The following is a 19,204-nucleotide window of genomic DNA, read 5'->3' as shown; positions in this document are numbered from 1 at the left end:
GCGCACCTTTATGCAAGGTGTTCTCCGCATTCAGCCACCCTTTGTTCCACCTGTGGCGCCTTGGGATTTGGCTGTGGTCCTGAGGGCTCTCCAGGGACCGCCGTTTGAACCACTGGGCTCAGTGGATCTTAAATGGCTAACAGCTAAGACTGTTTTCCTTCTGGCCATAGCTTCGGCCAGACGTGTTTCTGATATAGGGGCTCTTTCTTGTAGACCCCCTTTCTTGATTTTTCATGGGAACAGGGCAGTGCTCCGCACTCGGCCTGAATTTCTTCCCAAAGTTGTTTCCCAGTTTCATGTTAACGAGGAAATAGTTGTTCCGGCCTTTAACTCACCTGGCCTTTCAGTGAGTGAGGCCACTTTGGATGTTGTGCGGGCCTTAAGGACTTATGTTGACTGCACTTCTTCGTTTAGGAAGTCGGACGCCTTGTTTGTCCTCTATGGCTTCCGTAAAAAGGGTTGGCCTGCTTCAAAGCAAACTTTGGCAGCCTGGATCCGTATGGCTATTTCTGAAGCTTATCTTCATGAAGGTCTGCCGGTTCCTCCTTCTCTGAAGGCTCATTCCACTAGGTCTGTGGGTCCTTCGTGGGCAGCTCGACGTGGTGCCTCTGTAGTCCAGATCTGCAAGGCTGCTACGTGGTCCTCTGTCCATACCTTTGTGAGGTATTATAGGTTTGACACCTTCGCCTCTCAGGATGCTTCCTTCGCGCGGCGGATTCTCCTTTCAGCACAGGAGCGTCCCCACCCTTAAAGGATACTGCTTTGGGACATCCCCAAGGTATCCTGTGGATACCCTATGGACCCTGAAGTAGAAAATATGAGATATGGTAAGAACTTACCTTTGTTATCTCTATTTCTACGAAGTCCATAGGGTTCCACAGGACTCCCACCCTGTCGCACCTGTGCTGCAGATGGGCTTTGCTCTGGTCACCGGTTTTTCCGTCTCCCTCTGGTGAGAATGTGATTCTTGTGTGTATCCAGATCTTCTTTCTCTCTCTTCCTTCTCCTCCTCCGGCCTATGGCTTGGTACAAAACTGAGATGCCTTGGCTCGTGGGCGGGGTATAGGAGGGGGACCCTAGTGCATCCTGGGAGGCTGAAAGCTTAACTCTATGGTGCCCGATGACTGACATCACACCTATACCCCAAGGTATCCTGTGGAACCCTATGGACTTCGTAGAAATAGAGATAACAAAGGTAAGTTCTTACCATATCTCATATTTTACTTATATTAAGCTGCTTTATTAATATTTATCCTACTTTGTTTTTTAGTAATATTAACAAAGCAATAAAATGCAATATACTCTGTGAATTTAAGTAATTTAGGGACACTGAAAATACTGTTACAGTATGAACAGATATTAATTTTTTTTATATATATATATATATATATATATATATATATATAATTATCCAATTCTGGGGTGCACAAACTTTTAATACCTGAGGGCCAATTTGACTTTAACTGCACAAAGGTGGGTCACAGTGTAACCCCCCCCGACCCCTCTGTCAGGGTTCGGCCTAGGATCGTCCGCTACTCACCCCAGCACCGGCTTCCCCTGACTTCTCGTGCGGTCAGACGTCAGGTGTGGCGGCGGGTGACGCACTGAGGATATTAACTTAGGTGCTCTTGGACTTCCATGTGTGGCTCCGTGTCTTGGTTTCCAAGGTTGCCGTCATGGGCACTGCCATGTTAGTCATTCTCACCTGACTATTACTTCAACCAATGGTAGCGTAGTCTCGGTCAGCTAACGCTTAACTCCAGTTAACTGTTACCTTAGGGTATATAACTGGGTTCTGGACACCAGGAAGTTGCCTGTGCAATGGCGTCACTACTGGTGAATGCTTGTCGTCATTCCTTTCCAGGTTCCTGTTCCTCACTCTCGAGTTATTTCCAAACATCATCTCGATACCATCCTCCTGTGCATCAAGATTCATTCTCTGGTGCATCTGGATTCGCACATCGTGTACTCTGTGCACACCAACCGAGTACAACCACTGAATCACCTTCTTTACCAACGGTGCACCAGTATCCGCACTCCGTGCAGTCAGCGCAACCACCACCCTCCTCCAGTGCCAGCAGACTATCCTACTCCTCAGTGGACCTTCCCTCTTGTCATTCTTGTATCACTTCTGGAAGCAATCCCCATTGTGCTAACTCTGTACCGATAGGTAATGAATACGCATTAGTACTTCTCCAAAGTACTTCCTCTGGGCCATAGCGGTCTACCTCTCTCCATTTCCCACTCGTATCAGATACCTGACCAAAGGGCCACAACCTGCTTGATTAACTAAACCATATCCAGCTTGGAGGGGTCACTGGTGAACACCTTCCGGCAGGTTAGACTCCGCTCCTTTGGTCAGGTCTCGTCAACATCGGTACTTGTGGAGGAGGAGAACTTACATTCAGGCCCCTCGCCTCCGATTCCTCCCTCAATCCGGGACTTCAGCTTTCAGCCCCTCAGTAGGGGATTCCTTGGAGCGGGGCGTGACACCCTCCCAACACACACCAGAACGTTTTCAACAACTTACGAGAAATAATGGGGCTCGCTTTATTTTTTTTTTAATAGACATAATTAAACACTGAAGCTATATAAATAAATCCTGTTGAACAGGTCTAACCTCAATCACTAAAGAACAATAGTGTGTTGTGCACATGCCCATATCCAGGTAAGTAGAACAGGCGAGTGTCGGAGGAGGCTGCATCCACGGAGAGACAGTTTGAAAGCGGCTCACCTGATAGATTATGATCCAGCCGCGTCTCAATCCCAGCCTCCACTCCGACAGCCAGTTAGTGTCCTCCGGGGCCGCTGGATACTAAGTCCCAGCTGTTAGACTGCAACAATAGGTTGTGCTCCACAATACTGGGGCTTTATCAAAGAGTGCACAGAGTAATCTATCAGTTGTGCTTCAGGATTTTCACTTCACTGCACGGAGCAGACTGTCAGACTTATAATACGGTCAGCACATTGGTGAGATCATTATTTCAGGAACACACGTTCAGTGTGAATTACCGCAGATCTTTATCCCTGTGAACTGGATGTTACACTTATATATTTTATATTGAGACTATCTATGAGAGATATTTATATTTAGATACCATCTACATATTATATGTTTATTTATTTGGATCCACCTCTCTCAGTGATACATTTTGGATTTTGTGATATTATATTTAACAATTAAATCATTGTCTTATTGATATTTTTAAATTGTAATATATTTGACCGGTCAATGTGAAAATGTTTTATTATTAGTAAAGGTTTATATTTAATATAAAAGTGTGTGACTGTCGGTTCATTTATATCAATCCTCTTGCAACACAATTAGCGCAGAGATTTTTCACATTATCATATTGGATACACCTGATACTCAGGTGCTCATTTGTGTTACCACTAGCACATTTTGTCTTTGCTGCTGTATTATTATTATTATTATTATAATTATCATATTGGTATTTCACAATATGGGTGATTTTTTCTTGTGTTGTGCACATGCATCACTGTCTGTGCACTCACCAGGGGTCATCTGACTTTATCAAGGTCAAACCGTTCAATTCTAACAACTGATTTTCTTTATCCTTTCCATGGGCCACAAATAATGAGGTTGTGATCCATAGGTTGTGCACACTAGGGAGCTGCTTCTGAGTCAGACGTAAAGTGGCTTGCTAATACAAGATTCAATTCAGCTAGGGCAACGGTCAGTGCATCGGCAAGCAGTAAGCTGAGCTGCCCACTGATTTTACTACAGCTGTCGCAACCATTATCATTAGTATCGGCACCTGCACAGCCCCATGCTAGGTGCAAGAGATCCATCAGAAATAGGCTTTCCCCTCACCGTGCATGGGACTATGGGGCTTTAGATGCATGATTGTGATGCTCCCATGGCACTGCCACAAATCAGGACAGATGCATGTGACCATTGGTCACCACCCAATGCCCAGTTACACGGAAAGACAGATCCGACAAAGATACGTCCGACTCAGAATAGGACGGAGATGTACAAAAATGCTTAAATTTGCATCTGCGCATGTGTTGTATGCTAACACTCGCCATTTGTGTCCGTGCATTAGATCTAGTCAATTCAGTCCCTTCATTAATAACATTGCATGCCTCTAAACCTTCCTGAATTGTTTTATGTTCTTCTTTTAGACACGTGCTCAAAACTTTCTGATGTTTGCATTATGTGCATCTATCCCACGTTTATGGATGCCGAGGTTATTTAGACTTTCTGACTTCTGCTATGTATCTTACTGCTTATTTGGATGATAGAGGTACCCTCATCACATACAGACAGTCAACAAAATAATACAGATGGTCCCTGCAATGCACTAAATTTATCCCTGTATCCTTATGGGAAGCATTCTGTATATTTGAATGAAGAATATAACAACAGAAAAATAGAGAAGCATGCCTCTGATAAGGCTTGATTTATTTTTATAATTTAAGCTTTATTTCAGTCAATGGGTCTGATTCAGGGGTGGACGGAAGAGTTATCGGAGCTGAGTCTTCGACAGCAGTGGATCTGAGAAGTTGAGCAACTGCTGCAGGTGCCGTCTTTTGAAATGAGATGTCCACTGCGGGTTCTCAGATTCGCTGCATTCGTCTGAAGACGCAGCATCGAATCAATATTGGGAACATTGTCTGGACCATTGGAAATCTGAGAAACCCATTGCCACACATACACACTGCAGCACCATTGCATGGGCAGAACAGAAAACATTGGCCATTTGCAACCGAATTGGAACAGTGCCTACCTCTAAATCAGGTCTGATGTGCATTATCTCACCTAGCAGCAATTACTATTTGGTGGAACTGTACACTTGATTGACAAATCTTTGAATAAATACAAACTTTTACCTGCTGACTTTCTAGACAGATTTAAAATTGTCCGTCAAATAGGGGTGTGCACCGGACACTTTTCGTGTTTTGTGTTTTGGTTTTGGATCTGGATCTTTCTTCGTGTTTTGGATCTGGATTGGTTTTGCCAAAACCACCCTTCCGTGTTTTGGGTTCTGGGTTTTGTGTTTTGGATCTGGATTTTTTCTTAAAAAATAAAAAAAAACCGCTAAAATCACATAAATGGGCCTTTTTTTGTTCCTACGCTATTAATAACCCCAATAACATTAATTTCCACTCATTTCCACTCTATTCTGAACACCTCACACCTCACAATATTGTTTTTAGGCCAAAAGGTTGTACCGAGGAAGCTGGATGACTATGCTAAGCGACACAAGGGGGCGGCACAAACACGTGGCCCATCTAGGAGTGGCACTGCAGTGGCAGACAGGAAGCCAATCAGCGTTATGGTGCCCATTTGCATGTAGCACGAACCCGGGAGATCCGTGCTACATGCATCTGTGTGATTGGCACAGAGCAATGACAGGTCCGTGAGACCCGTCTGTGCTGCTGTGGTAAAAAAAAAAAAAAAAAACCTGTGTAAAAAAAGAAAAAAATGGCGTGCACCCCCCCAAAAAAGAGCAACCAGCCCCGGGCATTAGTAACCCAGTGCTGGGTGTGCTTAAATACAGGGGACAAACGACGTAGGGGTCCCCTGTACTTAAGCACAACCAGCACCGGGCTAGTCAGAACCAGCGCTGGTTGCCAAAATACGGGGGACAAACGACGTAGGGGTCCCCTGTATTCTGCGCAACCAGCTCTGGGCTCTGATCCGGTCCTGGTTCTGGAAATATAGGGGACAAAAAATGAGTAGGGTTCCCCTGTATGTTCCAGAACCAGCACTGGACTTTTTCTAGCGGGGGGCTGATGCCACAGCCAGGGGAGCCCTTTCACCGGGCCCCCCAGCCGCAGCATCAACCCTGACCGCTAGTCAGCCCAGGCCGGGGATCCCTGGAGAGCTGGGGACCCCCCCAATAAAGGGGTCACCCTCTCCAGGGCACCCCAGGCCCAGGCTGATAGCCCGGGGCTATCCCCGCCACCCCTGGTGGCGGTGGGTGGCGGGTTGATTGTGTGGTGTGGTGTAAATAAAGAATATCAAACATTGTCTTTACAAGTAGAACTGCAAGTCCCAGCTAGCCTGCCCCGCATGCTGGTACTTGGAGAACCACAAGTACCAGCATGCAGGGCATTAAGGGCCCACTAGTACCTGTAGTTCACCTGTAAAAAAAATGTTTAAAAAAACACAGGACACACACACCGTGACAGTATAAGTTTATTAAACATACATACACACACACACATGTACACATACTCACCTATGTAACCTGTAGCATCGGTCCACTTGTCCGGTAAAGTATCCCTAGGGGACCTGTGAAAAAAAACATACTCACCATCTCCTATGCGAGGTTCTGTCCTCTTCGTTCCAAAGTAGGCATCCCCGGACTTGGCAAAAAAAAAAAACGAAAACGCGATCCACGAACTTAGTACCGTTCTATAGAACGGTACTTCCCGAATGAGAGCTTAGCGGCGGGGTATCACCATGGAAACCCCGCTGCTAAGCGTTCATTGGCTGAGAGAGGTCATCTCCCGTCTCTCAGCCAATGAACGGCTCCCTCCATTGTAGTCAATGGTGGGAACCGCAGGGTAAACTTTAATAACCTTGCGGCTCCCAGCATTGACTACAATGGAGGGAGCCGTTCATTGGCTGAGAGAGACGGGAGATGGCCTCTCTCAGCCAATGAACGCTTAGCAGCGGGGTTTCCATGGTGATACCCCGCCGCTAAGCTCTCATTCGGGAAGTACCGTTCTATAGAACGGTACTAAGTTCGTGGATCGCGTTTTCGTTTTTTTTTTTTGCCAAGTCCGGGGATGCCTACTTTGGAACGAAGAGGACAGAACCTCGCATAGGAGATGGTGAGTATGTTTTTTTTCACAGGTCCCCTATGGATACTTTACCGGACAAGTGGACCGATGCTACAGGGTTACATAGGTGAGTATGTGTACATGTGTGTGTGTGTGTGTGTATGTTTAATAAACTTATACTGTCACGGTGTGTGTGTCCTGTGTTTTTTTTAAACATTTTTTTACAGGTGAACTACAGGTACTAGTGGGCCCTTAATGCCCTGCATGCTGGTACTTGTGGTTCTCCAAGTACCAGCATGCGGGGCAGGCTTGCTGGGACTTGCAGTTCTACTTGTAAAGACAATGTTTGATATTCTTTATTTACACCACACCACACAATCAACCCGCCACCCACCGCCACCAGGGGTGGCGGGGATAGCCCCGGGCTATCAGCATGGGCCTGGGGAGCCCTGGAGAGGGTGACCCCTTTATTGGGGGGGTCCCCAGCTCTCCAGGGATCCCCGGCCTGGGCTGACTAGCGGTCAGGGCTGATGCTGCGGCTGGGGGGCCCGGTGAAAGGGCTCCCCTGGCTGTGGCATCAGCCCCCCGCTAGAAAAAGTCCAGTGCTGGTTCTGGAACATACAGGGGAACCCTACTCATTTTTTTCCCCTGTATTTCCAGAACCAGGACCGGATCAGAGCCCAGAGCTGGTTGCGCAGAATACGGGGGACCCCTACGTCGTTTGTCCCCCGTATTTTGGCAACCAGCTCTGGTTCTGACTAGCCCGGTGCTGGTTGTGTTTAAGTACAGGGGACCCCTATGTCGTTTGTCCCCTGTATTTAAGCACACCCAGCACTGGGTCACTAATGCCCGGGGCTGGTTGCTCTTTTTTTGGGGGGGGGCACGCCATTTTTTTCTCTTTTTACACAGGTTTTTTTTTTTTAATTTACCACAGCAGCACAGACGGGTCTCACGGACCCGTTAGTGCTCTGTGTCAATCACACAGATGCATGTAGCACGGATCTCACGAGTCCGTGCTACATGCAAATGAGCACCATAATGCTGATTGGCTGAGAGCCGTGACAGACGGCTCTGTCAGCCAATCAGCACTTTGCCCATTAAAGGCAAAGGCATTTTTTTTAAAATGGCCGCTCGAGGCAAAACCTCGAGATCCGACAGCAGATCTCGAGGTTTTGCCTCGGGAGAGGGATCCGGGGCAGACAGGGAGATCCGAGCTTGGGCTCGGATCGCCCCGGATCCCCGAAGTTCGGGTGGGTTCGGTTCTCAGGGAACCGAACCCGCTCATCCCTACCGTCAATACATCTTTATTGCTTACACCAGACTGTGCCTCCTTAGAGACCATCGTCTGTGTTACACTTGGCGGATGTACTATAGCTTTTGTTTGCGGTTAAACTTCCAAAAATAAAGTTTTCAGAGGTTTGGCCGTTCACTCCATATGCACCAGTCCCCGGAACGCGATCCATTCCCGGGCCTTGGATGCGGTGGGTATGGGCTTCTATTTACAACTCCTCCCGGGAGGGATCCCATCGCATGTGCAGAAGGATGCCAGAGGGACTTCTGAGTTATAAACCTGGAAGTCCCTCTATAACAAAGGACAGCTCTTACTAGGAGAGCTGTTATTTGTGATTTTATTCATGCATACCGGCGTTATTTGTGCAAGTATGCATGCGATGAGTGGAGGGATGTATTGAATGCAAAATGCGTTGCTTGATGCATCCAGCACAATATCTATCACAGGGCTTGACAAATCCCAGGGGCCAGGTCACCATGGCTACCAGGTTTTGCTGCCTGGCTACCAGATTTTGCAGTGAGGGAGGAAGCAGATCCTCATCAGCCCCTGCGGAGATGCGTGCCTATAGTATTGCGGCATTCATTTCATGCACGGTAGTGCATGTGCTGAGTGTCGTCTGCGGTGACTGCTGTGCCTGTGTCCGTCCTGGCCTGCGCTGACTCTTCCTGTCCGTCCCATCCTGCGCTGACTCCTCCTGTCCTGCTCTGACCCATGCTGTCTGTCTCAGTCTACACTGATCCTCCTGTATGTCCCGAGTGTCTACTGTTGCCTATCTCTGGCTGCATAGAGCTCCCCGGTAATAGGGTCCATGCATGGCCAGGGATTGCAGAGCGGCTTCAGAGGGATAGTGGTGTGACCACGAGGGGACGGGAGTTCTGTTGTACTTTCTGGCACCATTGTTTTATATAAAATGTGGTCTGTTATTACTGGAGGGTGGGGGGTGGAGCAGGGGAGCTGGGCAGAGCAGTGTGGGGGCTCATGAGTATGGAGACTGCCAAAGGGGGGCTTATAAAGCCGAGACTGCCAGAGGTGGGGTCATGAGGCTGAAGGCAGAGGGACTTGAGACTGGAGAGACTGAAAAGTGTCTGATTGATGTCAGTTTCCCTTTCCATTAGCTGTAAGTGCCAGCAAGAGAGGTGGGGGTGGTTTTCAGGGTGTAGACTTCTAGCCTAGAAAGGTCTGGAGGAGGGGCGGGAAGCTATGTGGTACTCAACAAATAAAGCTGGAGAACCCCTGCTATAAACTCTTCAGATAGCTCTGAGACTCTCTTTCTCTCTCTCTCTATTCTATAATAAAGCAGCTATTGGGGTAAATGTAATAGCCTGAGGATTACAAGCATTGGCGAGTTCCGTACGAGACTGCCCAATGTTTTAAAGTAGGAGTCATTTAAAATGCATAATAAACCTTGCTTTGCCTTTTAAACTATTTCTACTTTGGGCACTGTCCGTAACCTATTTTATTTACCCCATAGAATTTCAAATTACAGTGGCAACATTTTTTATTCAGAATACCGTATATACTCGAGTATAAGCAAATTTTTTGTGCTGAAAAAGTACCCCCGCTGCTTATACTCGAGTGAAGTGTGTAGCGCTGACCGGACGGAGTTCGGTCAGCGCTACACAGCACAAACAGCCGCCGGAGCCGGCAGCTGTGTGTTTGTTGTAATCAGCAGCCGCTGAGAGTCTGTCAGACTCTCAGCAGCTGCTGCTGCTCCCACTGCGGGAGCCATCTTCCGGCTCCCGCAGTGGGTAATGGGAGAGACGTCATGAGTAATGACGTCTCTCCCATTCAAAGCGGCCGGAGGAGCTGTTAGCGACGGGACCAGGAGCGGGGGTTTCAGGTAAGTGATTTTTTTTTTTTATTCTTATGTCTCTCTCTACTGGGGGGGGACTACTGGGGGCACTACCAGGGGGCGATTACTACAGGGGGCACTACCAGGGGGCGATTACTACAGGGGTCACTACCTGGGGGCGATTACTGCAGGGGTCACTACCAGGGGGCGATCACTACAGGGGGGGATTACTACAGGGAGCACTAAAAGGGGGGATTACTACTGGGGGCACTAAAAGGGGGGGATTACCACTGGGGGCACTACCAGGGGGGGATTACCACTGGGGGCACTACCAGGGGGGGATTACTACTGGGGGCTCTGAAAGGGGGGGTTACTACTGGGGGCACAACCAGGGGGAATTACTACTGGGGGCACAACCAGGGGGAATTACTGCTGGGGGCACTACCAGCTGCTGCATATCCCACCCTAGGCCTATACTCGAGTCAATAAGTTTTCCCAGTTTTTTGTGGTAAAAGTAGGTACCTCGGCTTATATTCGGGTCGACTTATATTCGAGTATATACGGTAAGCCCATAAGCCCACAAAATCATATATGCACGATTAATGAAGAAAGCACCGGCTTCAAATTTGTATCAGCAATCAGTAAATTAGAAGAGGCTAATTAGTGCCAGCAACAGTCATCATCATTAGTGTGTATTTGCATCAGCCCCAAGGTAACATCAAGTAATACGGCTGCAGACAATTCTAAAGTTAGGTCCATATATATTTGGACAATTACACAATATTTGTTATTTTTCCCTGTTTACCAAAACATTTTCAAGTTACAGTTATATAATGAATATGTTTTTAAAGTGCAGACTTTCAGCTTTAATTTGAGGGTATTCACATCTAAATTGGAGGAAGGTTTTAGGAATTATAGCTGTTTAATACGTAGCCTCTTTTCCAAGAGACCAAAAGTAATTGGGCAATTGACTCAAAAGCTGTTTTATGGACAGGTGTGGCCTATTTCTTCATTATTTCTTTATTAATTAAGCAGGCTTAAGGTCTGGCGTTGATTCCAAGTGTGGCATTTGCATTTGGAAGCTGTTGCTGTGAACCCACAACAAGCAGTCAAAGCAGCTCTTAGTTTCTCTAAGAGGTTGTCGGCGATACACTGGTGAAACTGGTGATACACAGCATTGCCTGCCTTGGAACGAACTGGCGTTTCTGAGATGTTGCTACTAGTGATGCTGCTGTTGTTGCTGCGTAAGGCTATACATCTACCCAGTGGGCTGTCACAGTCATATAGTCCTTAGTCTGCCCTGTTCCACTTGTCCACATGTCCGTGGTTAAGTGGACATGGGTTACAACCGCATTTTTTAGGACACAGAGTACATTTTTTCTGATGTCTCTGTACATTCTCGGTATCGCCTGCCTAGTGAAGTGGAATCTAGACGGGATTTGGTACCGGGGACACACTACCTCCATCAACTGTCTAAATCCCACTGCACTAATGGCGGATACCGGATGCACGTCAAACACCTACATAGCTGTCAAGGCCTCAGGTATCCGCATTGCAACAGGATGACTGCTGTCGTACTTCATCCTCCTCGCAAAGGACTATTGGATGGTCAATTGCTTAGTAAAAGAAGTAGTGGGATGATGTAGGCGGAGCAATGCAGGATCCTCCGGAGGAATCCCAGATAGGAGAGGAGTCAGTCATGCCAGTGACATGGCCTGCAGGACTACTTCCGATCCTGATTGAGGAGGAACTTGACAAGGAGGGAGTTGCTGGTGTGGTTTGCAGGTGCTTGGATACAACAGGACAAAGGGATTTAGGTGTCCCTGGACTGCTTACGGTCTCTGTGCAGGTGATGCATAAGGGAGGTTGTAACTAGGAGGTTAACGTCCTTACCCCTACTTATTACACCTTTACATAAGCTACATATGGCAAGACAGTTGTCCGGATTTGGATAGAAATAATTCCAGATCGAAGAGGTAGATTTTTTGGTCTTCTGCACAGGCATGACGATGGACTTTTTCATCCCACGGACAACAACTGTCTCCCCCGTTGCCTGATTTAAACAAACCACATCACCATCAGAATCCTCCACAACGCCAGTTACACCAATATCCTCATCCTGTTGTACTTCAACAGTGACATCTTCAATTTGAATATCAGCAACTGGACTGTGGGTGCTTCTTCCAGCACTTACAGAGGGCGTGAAAATGGTGGAAGGAGCCACCTCTTCCCGTCCAGTGTTGGGAAGGTCAGGCATCGCAACCACCGACAGACTTGGACTCTCCTTGGGGATTTGTGATATCTTCTTAGAACGCACAGTTCTTCGCTGTGCTTTTGCTAGCTTAACTCTTTTCATTTTTCGAGCGGGAGGAGGATGGCTTCCATCGTAATGTGAAGCTGAACCACTAGTCATGAACATAGGCCAGGGCCTTAGCCGTTCCTTGCCACTCCATGTTATAAATGGCATATTGGCAAGTTTACATTTCTCATCAGACAATTTAAATTTATTGTTTTGGGTCATTTTACTGAACTTTGGCTTTTTATGGAGTGCATTATTTTTATGGAGTGAATAGCCCCTATAAAAATTATTGGATGAATTAAATCACCCCTTTTTATTTGGAGTGAATATACACAGGGCAGCATACCCCTACACCACACATGGGAAGGCCTTTTAAAAATTATTTGGATGAATTAAATCACCCCTTTTTATTTGGAGTGAATATACACATGGCACAGGTCAGCGTAGCCATACAATACACACGGGAAGGCCCTGTAAAAGCGGTTGCAGTATTATATAAGCTATAATAATCACAGCTTTGAATAATAACAGTATAAGCTAATTTAATGTAACCCGGTTATATATCTGAAGAACTTTGGAGCACTATAGAGTAGTTTTTAAAAAAATATTTCAAGCTCCTTGCTCCGACACTGTTGAAGCCTACGATAAGCCTTGTGTCACCTCCTTCCCCTGCCATCCCCCCAAAAAAGTTTAAATGGTGGGCTTGAATGAACAAAGTGAGTGCAAGTATTCACTTGCACAATTGTAATTTAATATGACAGTCTGGTCTCATTTATAATCTATGAAAGTTTGGCTCTGTTATATGTGTAGTCTATGCTTGGGTTGTATTTAAAAATATCAAGTTGAATAATTCGAAAATAAATTCATGTACATTCAACTTTCCATTGTTTAATTTACAAAATTGAAATATAGTTTGAAATAAAGTAAAATATTGATAAAACTAATTTTTTAAACGTATTTGTCTCTTTTCTAGGTCATGCAGAAAAAAATATTTCATGAATATTTAAAGGATCATGGAGAAGAATATTTCACAATGTGATCAAGTCGATAAAAAATTTCATAATACAAATTTTAATACCCATGAATGGGAAACATCTGTGTTAGATGCTTTAGAGAGCCACAACCAAGATGAGAGGTACAAGTCTACTGTTTCCCCGGCACAAGAGCCAGAGAAAATATTTGGAACATCTCACAAGAGCAGCACTGATCTAGAAATTGAAACATATATAGTTGACGATGTTCTGTCCTCACGGTATAAATGCAGCACTAATAAACCAGGAAGGAGAACGAAATACAGACCGTGGTCCGGACACAGGCAATATGTGTGTCTGGACTGTGGAAAATGTTTCACACACAGTTCAACACTTGCAACACACCAACGAACTCACACAGGTGAAAAACCATACGCATGTTCCGACTGTGGCAAAAGCTTCACCCGAAGTTCTACTTTGGCTACTCATCAAAGGATCCATACTGGGGAGCGACCGTACTCATGTATAGAGTGTGGAAAAAACTTCATCCAGAGCTCACATCTTGTGTTACACCAGAGGATCCACACAGGACACAAGCCTTATTCATGTAAGGAGTGTGGCAAATGTTTCAGTGACAGATCACATTTTGTCATACATCAGAGGACTCATACTGGAGAGAAGCCCTATACATGTACTCAGTGTGGGAAAAGCTTCAGTAGTAACTCAAACCTTGTTGCCCACCATAAACTCCATACAGAAAACACCATCTATATATGTAACCAATGTGGAAAAAGCCTCAGTAACCGGCTAACATTTGCCAGTCATCAGAAAACTCACTTAGCAGATAAGCCATTTGTGTGTGTGGAGTGTGGAAAAGGATTCACTCGCAAGCTACAGCTGGTGTTACACAAAAGGATACACACAGGAGAGAGGCCATTTGTGTGTAATGAGTGTGGTAAACGCTACACTCGTAAATCTTACCTTATCATACATCAAAAAATTCACACAGCCGAGATCCTGTATGTCTGCAGCAACTGTGGAGAGCGCTTCCATGAACATGCCCATCTGAAAAGCCACCAGACATTACACATAGTGGACAAGCCAAAATCTGGCACAATCTCATGTGCAGAGAAATAACAATAGTAATAGCAGTCTTATCATTGCAATACGTTCAGGAGAAATGATATAGACTAGATGTGCACAGACTCCCATATTTTGGTTTTGACAAAACCACTTTCAAATGTTATGGTTTTGGTTTTGGCAAAACCATCCTCAAGTGTTTTGGTTCAGTTTTGGTTTTCTTTAAAATTGAAAAAAAAAAAAAACAGCTAAAATCATGTAATTTGGACCTGTGTACATGCAATCCAAAACCCGAGATTTGGTTTTCCAAACTTACGCGAAGACCCGAGATGGGATTCCGTTCTACTCAGAACCTCAAAAGTGATCCGAGCTGGGACTCAGTTTGACTCGTTACCCCATAATTCAGGTGTGTTCAGTTTTCTGCAAAAACGCACCATACATCTCTAATGTAGACAGTTACGTAATAAAGTACTTATTTAGTTTATCATAACAATATTGCTGAAATTAAATTTTAAAACAATGTGCAGCTTTGTATAACCGTTAATTACTAATATTTGTGTGTATCAACTGCCATATAGCCCCAGGACTTTTCAGTATTATAGTACAAACTGAATGTGGCATAACTGTAAATTAAATTACAGAAAGTGACTAATCCGGCGTATTATATGGAACTTTGTAAATGTATGTTACATAAAATATTCTTGAATGCATTTCACAATGTAAAAAACTGAATGATGTTTAGCAAATGAGTGGGGCCTGGTTAATGGCTACATACAGACTAACAATGTGGGCACGCCAGGCTTTAAATAAACCATTTAAATGCACTGTCCCGCAGCAGGGCATACCGTAAAATAAGCCATACAATGGTAAATTTATAAGAGATAGCGATTAAGAGTAAGAGATTAGATCTTGGTTATTGTCTTAATTTATTCAAAAAGAGGTGGTACCTAGAAATATTCTGTTTCGCTAATGGACTAAATGATCAGAATTGGATGGATGCTTTACTAGAACAGTCCTATGCCTTGACACTTTATAATATATTGCAGCTTTAAAATACATGGCCCAGTAATTGAGTGAACTTTTGTATCACAATTATCTCTACGTTTACAGTGAAATTTCATCATACCCATACAAATGTTTTCTGTCGGTATTGTGTCAGTATGAAGTGTGTAAAAATACATTGTATACTTGACTTCTATATGGTGTGCAGCCTTTGTATCTGTAACAATAGAAAGGAGTATTGAATGTGTAGCTAGAGTCAGGCAGTGGTGTCGTGCAGGGGAAGGCACAATAACGCTCAATGATCATGTACCCATCATATGAGCAAGCAGACAGCGTCAGAGTCACTGAAGGGTAGAAAGAGACAAAAAACAATGAGCACAGGTGGTAAGGATAGTGCATGAGGAGAAACAAGAGGGCTATGCCAAAGAGCTTACACTCTTCAGGTGTGGTAAATGGAAGGTAAACTGGGATGGAGACAAGGTGGGTAGGAGGAGGGAGTGAGAGAGAAGTGAAGAGGGGGGCTGTTAGGCTTTAGTGAAAAAGTGTGGAAACGTGTGTCTTATGGGGAAGTTTAAAGTTAGGGAAGGTGGAAGAAAGTGGGACTTGGCGAGGGAATGCATTCCAGAGAATCGGGAGAAATCTTGGAAGCATACATGGGAGGACATGACCAGAGTAGAGGTGAGGCAGCAGCAGAAAAGCGTGAGGGAGGGAGTGTGGACAGAGATAAGGTTGGAGATGCAGTGTAGGTGGCTGAGGAGAGATTAATAGTTTTCAGAGTGATGATCTTAAATTAAATTCTGTAGGAAGATAAGAAATTAAAGGAAAGGAGAAGTCAAATCAGAGTGCAAAGACAAGAAGATGAGATGAGCAGGTGCATTATATATAAGGGTGGGTAGTTTGAACTGGATTCTAAGGGGGACATGTAACCAGTGATGGAGTTTGCAGAGGGGGAGGCAGATGCCGTGTGCTGAGAGAGGAAAATTATATGAGCAGTAGTGTTAAGGATAGTTTAGAGATGGGAGGGACATCATAGAGGGAGGCCACAAAGGAGAAGGTTATTGTAGTCAAGGCAGGAAATGATGGATGCATGGATAAGGTTTTAGTAGCCTCTGGTGTGAGGAAAGGCAGAATTCTAGAGATGCTATGGTTGTGGAAGCAGCAGGACTGAGAGATGGCCTGAATGTAGGGAGAGAAGTAAAGAGCAGAATTGTGAATGAGCCTGAGGCAGAGCCGGATTAAGGGGAACACAGAGGGCAAGTTCCCCTGGGCCCTCCTCTCTCAGGAGGCCCCCAATCCCTTAATTAGCTGCAGTGAAGAGTAGGACTGCACTGCTAGCTGGAGAACAGAAGAAAGACGTGGTGTCTGATAAGGGGATGGGGCTACACAGCAATGTATAGTCAGTGTTATCACCATCAGAGAGAGGCGGGGAGGAGACCTGACTATCCAGCAGCCAGGCTATATGGTAAGAATGACTCAGGGAAGGGTATTCTGTGCAGTGCAATTTTCTCTCTCACTGCTACTGCCCCACTCCTATTTTCTTTGTCTACAAACATGCCAACTAGCAGCTACTGGAGACTTCCTAGTCTAAGAAAAAGGATTGCCGAAATCGCTAACTATATAAAATTGTGTATTATGCATTTCTCTATTCTTGTCACTACTTTCATGCATTCTCTTTTGTTCTCCATTAGCCTGCATTTTAGAAATCCTAGCTTTAGTGTACGGCCATGGCCAAAAGTTTTGAGAATGACAGAAGTATTGGTTTTCACAAAATTTGCTGCTTCAGTGTTTTTAGACCTTTTTGTCAGATGTTACTATGGTATACTGAAGTAAAGTTACAAGCATTTCATAAGTGTCAAAGGCTTTTATTGACAAGTATATTAAGTTTATGCACAGAGTCAATATTTGCAGTGTTGACCCTTCTTTTTTAAGACCTCTGCAATTCGCTCTGGCATGCTGCCAATCAACTTCTGGGCCACATACTGACTGATGGCCGCCCATTCTTGCCTAATCAATGCTTGGAGTTTGTCAGAATTTGTGGGTTTTTGTTTGTCCATCCGCCTCTTGAGGATTGACCACAAGTTCTCAATGGGATTAAGGTCTGGGGAGTTTCCTGGCCATGGAGCCAAAATTTCAATGTTTTGCTCCCCAAGCCACTTAGTTATCATTTTTACCTTATGGCAAAGTGCTCCATCATGCTGGAAAGGCATTGTTTGTCACCAAACTGTTCTTGGATGGTTGGGAGAAGTTGCTCTTGGAGGATGTTTTGGTACCATTCTTTATTCATGGCTGTGTTCTTAGGCAAAATTGTGAGTGATCCCACTCCCTTGGCTGAGAAGCAACCCCACACATGAATGGTCTCAGGATGCTTTACTGTTGGCATGACACAGATGATGGTAGCACTCATCTTTCCTTCTCTGGACAAGTGTTTTCCAGATGCCCCAAACAATCTGAAAGGGAAATCATCAGAGAAAATAACTTTACCCCAGTCCTCAGCAGTCCAATCCCTGTACCTTTTGCAGAATAGCAGTCTGTCCCTGTTGTTTTTCCTGGAGAGAAGTGGCTTCTTGCTGCCCTTCTTGACATCAAGCCATCCTCCTAAAGTCTTCACCTCACTGTGCGTGAAGATGCACTCACACCTGCCTGCTGACATTCCTGAGCAAGCTCTGCACTGGTGGTGCCCCGATCCCGCAGCTGAATCAACTTTAGGAGACAGTCCTGGTGGTTTCTGGACATTCTTGGGGACCCTAACGCTTTCTTCACAACTATTGAACCTCTCTCCTTGAAGTTCTTGATGATCTGATAAATGGTTGACTTAGGTGCAATCTTGCTAGCAGCAATATCGCCTGTGAAGCCCTTTTTGTGCAAAGCAATAATGACTGTACATGTTTCCTTGCAGGTAACCATGATTAACAGAGGAAGAACAATGATTTCAAGCTCCACCCTCCTTTTAAAGCTTTCAGTCTGTTATTCTAACTCAATCAGCATGACAGAGTGCTCTCCAGCCTTGTCCTCGTCACCTGTGTTAACGAGAGAATCACTGACATGATATCAGCTGGTCCTTTTGTGGCAGGGTTGAAATGCAGTAGAAATATTGTTTTTGGGAATAAGGAGCTCATTGAGACCCACTCGCTAAGATGCAAACACTCGCTGCTGCTGATGGCATACATTGTGTATGCATTGTGCGCATGTGTATGCATTGCAATGCATGTGTACATACCTTAACGAAAGTTCTCAATGTGTTCGCTGGCTACACATAGATAGCCCAGCAGAGTGAGTGACAGGAGAGGCCGTTTGTAGGTGGTAACTGGGGCTGGCCATGAAAAACAGAGTGGAGGTGCAAATGCAGGCATGTCTGAACATCTCAATGGCGTTTTAGAGGTGTGCATAATTAAAAGACAGCATCATAGTACATGTCACCTGGCTTGTTTTTACACTGAAGTGCTCGTAGTGCTTGCGGCAAGGTATGGTCAACCTCAAGTGCTACGATCGCTTCCGATGTTACCCGATGTACCTATGGTTGCATACACTTCTTGGACATGATGTGCACAAGTGTGCTTTTTAAGACAGGCTGGTGGGTATCTGCATACACTATGTGATTGCTCTGTAAGAAATACTGGGCGTGCTAATGCATTGCTGTGCGATTGCACTGCCTACGCAATTTGCATACACATTTTGCGAGCGATCGCATTTAGCGAGCAGCTCTGAATCAGCTCCTAAGTTCACTGTCATGGCAAAGAGGGACTTTGCAATTCATCTGATCACTCTTCATGACATTCTGGACTATATGCAAATAGCCAGTATAAAACTGAAGCAGCAGACTTTGTGTAAACTAATACTTGTGTCATTCTCAAAACTTTAGGACTATATTTTGCCAGAGGACTGGCTGTTCTTGCCTGCCGACTTCTGTCACTGCACTTCACACAGGTCACAATTAAATGTATAGCCCTAACATGATATACGTTTCCTAGTGGACATTCCATTGCTATGTGAAAGAAATATCATTGCATACA

At 45.2% G+C, this 19,204-nt stretch overlaps 1 protein-coding gene across 3 annotated transcripts in view; it reads left to right on the top strand.

Moving 5' to 3' along the window:
- LOC148508649 (uncharacterized) overlaps positions 1-15,334 on the top strand; it is a 47,276-nt gene extending 31,942 nt beyond the window's left edge. For all 3 annotated transcript variants that reach the window (XM_088444215.1, XM_088444212.1, XM_088444213.1), the window contains exon 2: positions 13,115-15,334. In XM_088444215.1, coding sequence (XP_088300341.1) covers positions 13,155-14,249 — 1,095 coding nt within the window. In that variant the 5' untranslated portion in view covers positions 13,115-13,154 and the 3' untranslated portion in view covers positions 14,250-15,334. The remainder of the gene's footprint in view (positions 1-13,114) is intronic.
- The last annotated feature ends 3,870 nt before the right edge of the window (positions 15,335-19,204 follow it).

The sequence above is a fragment of the Taudactylus pleione genome, unplaced genomic scaffold (genome assembly GCF_031769625.1).
Source record: "Taudactylus pleione unplaced genomic scaffold, aTauple2 ptg000352l, whole genome shotgun sequence".
NCBI classification, from domain to species: domain Eukaryota; kingdom Metazoa; phylum Chordata; class Amphibia; order Anura; family Myobatrachidae; genus Taudactylus; species Taudactylus pleione.
This window is presented reverse-complemented; position numbering and strand designations above follow the sequence as displayed.